Genomic DNA, 8,068 nt, shown 5'->3' with positions numbered 1-8,068 from the left:
ACTCTTGGCTGGAGGAGAGAGGGGTGAGCTGGGCTTTCAGGGCGGTGACGGAGGCGGGGACGACGGGGTCGTCGTTCTCCTCGTCCGACTGCCTGAATTCAGGGTACATATCCGTCTCCTCCACGAAGGGGAAGCCCTCGATCCGCCGCGTCTTCAAGGAGGGCTCCATCTCCGCCGGGTCCATGACGAAGCGGCCGTCGGGCCCGCGGCTGATGAGCTCGATGGGCGTGGTGGCCTCGGCTTCGGCCTCCGCCTTGGAGACGCTGTACTTCTTGCTGCTGATGGCTCGCTTGGTCTTCTTGTAAAGAGAGAGCTCCTTCTCCTTGGTGGGGCTGAGCATCCGCTTGGCCTGCGGACCCTGGTCATCAGAGGACTCCGAGGGGGGACGGAGCGTGCGGATGCTCTCAGGACTCACCTTGCCGGAAGACAACCTGGACCACAGAGGAGAAAAACCGAAAGGGGACGGTCACCCAGAGGAGAAAGGAGGTCTTCTCGCCCAAAACAGCAGCCAGATGGATTCAGAACACAAAGTGCTACCAGCTCTCAAAAGAGGAACCACTGGGGCAAATCTGTTGGGGCTAAGCAGACGGCACAGTCTTGCCCAGGCACGGCACAGGCCAGAGGACCAGCAGCAGTGTACATCACCCCTGCTCCGCAGGAGCAGAGCTCAGCACGCTCTGCATCCCACCTTGCAGCAAGCTTTGAAGCCCCAGAGGGATGTAAGACAGATCCAGAGCTCACTTCCAGCTCCTTTATACGTTTCCTATGTTCACCTGAGCTACCCATGTCTGGGAGAGGCCCTGAGAGGAGGGACATCAGGCAAACATCCCTCCTGCAAAGCTCAGCATCTCACCTGGAGATGCTGACTGATCAATTCAGACCAACTTTTCCCCGCCTTCTCAACACCTCAAGCTGAGAGCATAAGGCAGAGAGCATCAGAATAATTCACTCATCCCTATCCAGATAGCCTCGGACAAACAGGATTGAAAGGCAAAAGGTAGCAGATCCAACAGTGACAAGTGCAGGCATCATAATTTCAGTGTAGTGGACAAACCAAAAAAAGCAGTATTAAGATCCACCAGGACCACGATGTTTTGCAATGGTCCAGCAGCCAAAGCATGAAGCGTCCACATCTCACACACTTGTGTGTATCAGTGCTTTTGATGGGCTCTGCAAGGAGCTGTGGCTACTGCAGCACCACCATCCACCACCTTTGTGCACACGCAGGAAGAGGCTTCCGTGGGGCACTCTTCATGGGAAGAGATACAGGTGTAAGATTCTTGGAATTTCCCAAGAAATAGCAGAGTCAACAGAGAGCAGCCCAAAAACTACACTGAGCTTGCACAGAAGGACTCAGTACACAGCAAGCTAGCCCTTCTCTTAAGGAGCCCATTCAAGACGGGTGTGTAATTGAGTACCAGCAGCCAACTCCAGCTTTGGTCCACATCCACCAATCCAACAGGGTCACTTCTCAGCTTAAAGTTTGCTGCTTTTGTCCCTGCTGCTTTCTGCTCCACAGCCCGTTTGTCTCTTGTGAACTGTCGCGTTCCCACAAGTTCAGGGAACACCCAGAACTCATCAGAAGCAACCAAACAAGGCCAGACATTTCCATTTGAGCCTTGCAGCAGCTGTAGGAAGGAGGCACCTCGAAGACCCACAGCACGGTGCCACATCTAAGACAGATACTTACGGGGACTCCAAACTCTTCCTGCAGTGGGTTATCGAGAGAGGAGGGTCTGGAAGAGAATAAAAAGGGGAAAGAAGAGAGAACGCTAAGGAGGCGCAACACGACAGGGACAAGACAAACTCAACATCAAGACAACAAAAGACACTCAACAAGAGGCCAAGGTTTCATTGCTCCAGCGCTTTAATGTTTGCTGACAACAAACAGCTCCCGTCACAGGGTCCTGCCCGTCCTGCTGCCACAGCCTCGCAGGCTTGAGGAGAAGGAGCCGACTCCCCTGCCCTCTCCAGCTCCCCAGCCACCCTTTTCCCTACGGCCGCTCCTGCACGGCGGCTGCAGCCCCAGCTCTCAGGAAGCAGAGCGGCAGGGTCTCCTTTGCAGGGGGGTCTTCTCTAGCCTAGAGTGGCCGGCGGGGCCCGCCCCCTCCCCGTCGGGCACTGCCCGCTCCAGGCTGGGCAGGAAGCAGCTGGCGAGCCCAGCTCCAGGGGGGTCTCGAGGAGGTGAGCAGTCCTCCCTGTCTGGGGCCCAGAGGACCCCCCAGCCCTAACCCCCCCAGCTCCAGGAGTTATCACCACGCGGGAGCGCTCCCTCGGGAATCCCAGGCTAGTTTCTGTGTCGCCTCTTCACCCACCCTGCCTCTCCCGCTCCCGACCACGGGCGCTTTCAGGCACAGCCGAGGGATGAAGTCAGGGCTTCACCTGAGGACGCGCTCGGACGGAAGAAGAGACAGACAGGGAAGAAGGTTACCACCACAACACAGCCAGGGAGGAGGAACGAGGAGGAGGAAGGAGGGAGGGAGAGAGGGAGGGAGCACACTGGGGACGGGCTCACCTTTCTTGCGCTTGAGCTTGCGTTTGCGTTGCTTGTTGACGAAGCAGGCGGCGAGTGTGCTGAAGAGGATGGCAGCAGCCAGGAAGCAGATGGTGGCAACGATGCCAGCCAGCACTGGGCGGGCTAGACCCTCGTCTGTCAGATCAGGCTGAGGGAATACGTCTGGGGGACAAACCACAACAATCAGGTGTTAGGCACGCAGCCCTCCCTGCCGCCTTCCCCAGGGACCTACTGCAGTGTGAGGGCGAGTGGTATCAGAGATGATAATCCCCAAATAAAGACCCTCCTTCCAACCCACCCCACCTGGGGAGAGCAGTCGGCCTCTGCTGAGGGATTTAGCAACCTTGCACCACACAAAACTTTTTGCCTTAACTGGGGAGAAGCCTCCACGCCACACAAGTCCACATTTATGTACAAGAGCATACAACTGCACCAAACCTGCAGTCACCTCCCAACCCAACAAGCCGCTGCAGCTCAGGCTGTAGCAGCACAAGGCATTTTCCCCTGTGCATCGGTACAACATACTTCATCTCTTCAATGAAAACTAGGCTCTGAACCCTCGTGACACCCCTTCGCTGGCCACAAGTGCATCCCAGCTCCCAGCAGATCTCAGCCACGGCCACACGTGGATGCAAGCCCTGCACAGAGCAGCACTCCCACAGGCACAGCCAGCCCTGGAGCACCGGCTGTCAGCCTGGGAGGGCAGCTCAGCACACCCTGCGGGCACTGCCAAACCTCATCAGGAAAACTGTGCGAGAGGATGAAGGGCGGGGAAGCAGGCAGGCTGCAGCAGGCAGCTCTCTGCACCGCGCTGGTACCACTTGGGGGCAGAGAGAGACTGCTGCATCCATCCCTGCATGCAGCAGAGCTGGGTGGCTCCGCGGATTTTCCATAAAAGCCGGTTTCCCCTGTCTCTTCCTGCTGCCACCACCACCTCCTTGCCCTCCCCACCACCATCACGGACCTCTTGCCTGCACCTCACTCGAGGAGCATCCTCCGAGCTGGCCCAGGGTGCCGGCTACGCACGCAAGCTGCAGGGTGTTGCAGTCTCCTGTTGCAAAGCTTTTTTTTCCCCTTGGACTCTGCACTGCAGTGCTACGTTTCCCTCTCTGCACCTTCCATTCCCATTTCCGGGCTGTGCAGCTCCTGGCCAGAGCTTTGTTCCCCGGGAATACTGCAGAGCCAAGATGTGCTGCACCAGCCCACGCCCGACAGCTCCTCACTCCACAGGAAGGGTGAAACAGGGCCCCTTGTCCTCGCTTGCTGGTCTTCTCACAGCATGCCCAGGACACTGACACTAATCCTGTCCCCATCAGCCCAGCTCACAACCCAAGCAGCTTGGGCCAAAGCACAAAACCAGCCGCTGCTGCTGTAAGCAAGTCCTGATGCATGATGTGCCCGCAGAAGCAAAGATGCTCCCACAGCTGGGGTAGAAGAAAGAGCCACCCTTTACCTGTACTGGAGACACCAGCAACGTTGCTGGGTTCGCTGATGAGATCCTGCATGACCGCCAGGACCCGGAACTCGTACCAAGTGTCCTGAAAGGCCAAGCACATCTGTCAGGACCCTCACCGCAGCCTCCAACCTTGCCCAGCTCCTTACACACCTCAGCATGGGGAAAGGAGCCACCCCAAAAGCTTCCCCAGAGCCACATCAGATGGCGCAAGACCAGAGGTATGGCACGTGCAGTGGCTGCTCACCTGGGACAAGTCCTTGGCAAAAAACTCGTTCTCTGTCCCAGGGATGCCATCGTCCAAGATCTCCCACCTCTCGGCGATGCGGAACTCCATGATGTAGCGGTCGATGGGGAAGCTGTGGTTAGCAGGAGGAAGCCACGACAGGAGGACGCCTTGCTGTGTCCGGTTGGCTGTTAGGCACCTCGGTGGGGTAACCAACACCAGAGGCTCTGGAGTTGTTACAGGGAATGCTGGGGACAGAGCAGATGGGACAGGACACCTTTGAGGATGCAGGTCTGCAGATGGACCACCCCAGCAGCAGCAGTTCCCACCTTCCAGGGGTTAAGGGCACCTCTCAGGCATGTGGTCTCTTATCTCAGAGATACAAAAGTGGCTTTCCAAAAAGCAGGGGACTAATAATGCAGTGACTCCAAGAAAAGGGGCACAGAGTTAAAAAACCTCCTGCTTCCCCCCTCCTCTGCTCAAGACAGCCCTGAGGCAGGTACCAGCGCACGGCCCTTTGTGTGAGCTCCCGCTCTGAGCCACACACAAGCGATTTTGTGCTCTATTAATACCTCCTGACCCCAACTGAACCTAAGGAAGATCTGTACCAGGTGACTGGTACAGTACAGCTCTCCCACGCTGTCTCTTAGGACAAGCTTTCAGGAGCCTCCAGCAAAGTCTACAAGCTTCATCCAGGACCCTCCACAAGCTATCTGCTACCTGGCTGGAAGCCACTGCTGCTGATCACCGTCTCCATCCCCAGCAGACACGACACAGTGACCAAGGCAAAGGGCTGCTTCTCCCCACAGGTCTCCCGAATCCCTTCCCTCTCCTTCCCTCGTGCCCACAGAGGACCTACCTAGAGTGTTCACAGTGACCACCTCACTGAAGGAGCTGGTACCCAGCTTGTTTTGAGCCAAGACGCTGAACTGGTACGCAGTCTCCGGTTCCAAGGTATCCACCAGTAGCCAACTGGAACCAGCTGGCACAGGAAGAGACAGCCAGTCATGGGGGCCAAACTGGGCTCTCTTCATCCTGCCAAGAGAAAAGGGAGTATCCTCAGGGAAGGTGCATTCGACAGGGAGAACAGAGGCAGCATTAACTTCTGGAGTAAAAATGGAGCTTTCCCGAGTGATGGTTTGGTTTGACAGCAGCGATGTGGATGGACGTGGGGCAGCCACTTGCCACCCAAGAGCTGGCTGGTGGGTGGTGCACACAAGAACTGCCAGGCACAGGGCACCATCCCCTTGTGCCACACCAGCATCCCCCAGGTCACATGGCCATGGCCACCAGCCCTCTCCTCTGCTGTACACCAGCTGCACCCTCTGAGCAGGGTCAGGGTCAAAAGCAGTGCCAACAGCCCCACTCTGAGGTCATCTCCATCAGATTCCCTGGGCAAAAGTGGAAGCTGGCACATCTGCACTCTGGTGAGTGCTGCAAAAGGGAGGGCTGGAGCAGGAGACAGGCCCTGTTCCCATTTATACCTCGACAGCCCCCGAGCAAGAGCCAAGTTTTCCCTCAGCTCTAGCCCTGTACATGCAATCCCACAAGAAACATTTAACTAAATCACCATTTTTGCCATATTTGCACAAGTTATGCCCAAGGCCTAACTCAGGGTTTGGCAGTGCAGCAGAGGCACTCACGGGGAGTGTGGGACACAGACTTTCTGCTGAGGTCTAACCCACAAACCCAGGGTGAAAAAGACTCCCACAGCCATCCCAGTGTGACCCCAGCACATGTGGGCATGCAGCCACCTCCACAAACCATAACCCTGCTGGAAAAAGCCCCATGTCCCAGAGCAGAATCACTGTGCCACAACCATATTGTAAGTATCAGTGTTTGTGATAGAGAGATGCTCTGGGGAGTCCCAGCCCTCGGCTGCAGGTTTTGGTGGTATCCACAGAGGATTTGGGATGGACTACTGCAGTCAGTCTACTCTGCACAGCTAAGCAGGCCTATCTGTAGCCACTACATTCACCCAGGTAAATTCATGGAGTAGGAAATAAAAGGTGGAGCAAAGACAAATAACACTGCTATAAAGGGAGCAAAAGGTGAGGCAGGAGAAGCAGCAGCAAGCTATGGAAACAAGCAAGTCAGTGGAGAGCCATGCACAAGTGGCCATGGGCAGGAAAGCCTCTGTATCACCGCAGCTCCAGCTGGGACTACAGCTCCTGGGTCCCTCCCTACCACAGCAGAGGCATGGAGGGCACCAGAGCAGCCCATCCTCCCAGAGGGTTTCCCTGGGGCACTTAAACCCCACTACCTTCACACCCCTTCTCCCTGGCACTGCTGCAGGAGGCACGCAATGGCAAGGGGCTGAGCGTGGGGAGAGCAGAGGGTCAGTGTGACACTGGTCACCCCCAGGGATGGGGGATCACCCGGGGAGGGGGGGTTTGCACTTCCAGCATCCACAACCACAGAAGCAGGAGAAGAGCATGTACTCCACAGGAGGTGAAGCCACGTTTCACTTGAGCATCCCATAACTGCGGCAGGGAGGAAAAGGCATGGACAGACAGCTCTGTGGATGGACTAGCTGACTGAGCACCACCTCAGATCCCTGCTCCCAGGGAGCAGCACAGCCCTCGGGGCTCACACCCTACAGTCAGGGCAAGACAGGTCTCTGTGCCCCTGTCCCAACTCCCCCCAGCATCCTGCAAATTCCTGAAGGCAAGCTCGGTGCAAGCAGCCTTCCCTTGCCACGTGGAGGGCCTGGAAAAGCCTCATGGAGGCAGCAACACGGCAGCAGGTTGTGGAGCAAGCGCAGCAGCAGCTGCCCCCTCCTGCCAAGGTGAGCCATGTCCTCAGAGCAGAGAGGCTTCACCACTCCCTCCCAAGGACATCTTCATCAGAGCAAGGTCTGCACTGCTCCTCTTGCTCCATTCCTCCTTCTTTCCATCTCCTGACAGACTGCCCAGCCCCACCCCATGAGTGTCCAGCCTCAGGCTGGAGCAGAGCAGAAATCATTACAGGCAGCATCTACCCTATCTCCACTCTATCAGCAGTCTCCATCAGGACCAATTAAGACAAGGAAGGACAGAGAACAAGAAGAAAGGCTGAAGAATGCCAGCCCAGGCCTGGGAAGGGAATGTGTCATCCCCTCCACATTTCAGAAGAGGAAGCCAAGAGCAAGTGGAGAGCCTAAAGATGGCTCTTTAAGTCGGATGCACCCACTGGTTTTGGCTACCAGGTAGAACAGGCTGGCACAGGAGTGATGGGAGCAAAGCCCCATGAGGCTCAGACCCAGCCAGCATCTCACGGTGGCTGGTTGTGAACCCAGCTGGGATTTAACCACCTCCAGGGAGCCAGAGAGCAAGGAGAGATCATTTCTGCTTAGTCACAGCTCTTCCAGGACACACTCTATAAAGGTTGCATTTTCCATCCTCTCCCTGGCTGTTAAGCTTCATAAACAGTTTATCTTGAAATTAGATGCCAGAGGCAAAGCTACACCAATGCAAAGCGTCTGCCTCGTACCGTAAGCAGAATAAAACCTGCTGGGGCAGACAGAGGTACTGGCTCGCACAGTAGGGAGAGGAGACATGGGAACCACATGATCCCACCACCATCCATCTCTCCGAGGCTCAGCCCCATAACGCCCACAGGCACTGAGCCGGGCACGCCACCCTCACCACCCTCCTCCTCCCCCCAGCTGCTCGAAGCTCAGGTCGGCTAGGAAGGAAAAGAAGCAGAGAGCAAAAGCATGCCGGGATGACTCACAGAGGGCCGTACCAAACTGAGAAAGTCTGCTCGTATCCACCGTCGTAGCCGGGCTCCCAGGAGACGTTGGCTGAGGTCATGGCGGCCACAACGTGCACGCTGGTCGGGGCGTGAGGGCTTGTGCCTGCCGAGAGAGAGCCACGGGTGAAAGGGGAGCAAG

The 8,068-nt window shown here is 56.8% G+C and overlaps 1 protein-coding gene across 1 annotated transcript in view; it reads right to left on the bottom strand.

Annotated features, from left to right (window-relative positions):
* Positions 1 to 7: 7 nt before the first annotated feature.
* IGSF9B (immunoglobulin superfamily, member 9B) overlaps positions 8 to 8,068 on the bottom strand; it is a gene marked incomplete at both ends in the record, with an annotated part of 20,720 nt that continues 12,659 nt past the window's right edge. The window contains 7 exons of the mRNA XM_008940145.1: positions 8 to 431; positions 1,691 to 1,736; positions 2,516 to 2,677; positions 3,969 to 4,053; positions 4,216 to 4,442; positions 5,054 to 5,229; positions 7,909 to 8,032. Of these exons, the coding sequence (XP_008938393.1) occupies positions 8 to 431; positions 1,691 to 1,736; positions 2,516 to 2,677; positions 3,969 to 4,053; positions 4,216 to 4,442; positions 5,054 to 5,229; positions 7,909 to 8,032 (1,244 nt within the window). The remainder of the gene's footprint in view (positions 432 to 1,690; positions 1,737 to 2,515; positions 2,678 to 3,968; positions 4,054 to 4,215; positions 4,443 to 5,053; positions 5,230 to 7,908; positions 8,033 to 8,068) is intronic.

This window comes from Merops nubicus, unplaced genomic scaffold (genome assembly GCF_000691845.1).
Source record: "Merops nubicus isolate BGI_N331 unplaced genomic scaffold, ASM69184v1 scaffold26075, whole genome shotgun sequence".
NCBI lineage: Eukaryota > Metazoa > Chordata > Aves > Coraciiformes > Meropidae > Merops > Merops nubicus.
The sequence above is the reverse complement of the archived record's forward strand: the minus strand, read 5'-3'. Positions and strand labels throughout refer to the sequence as shown.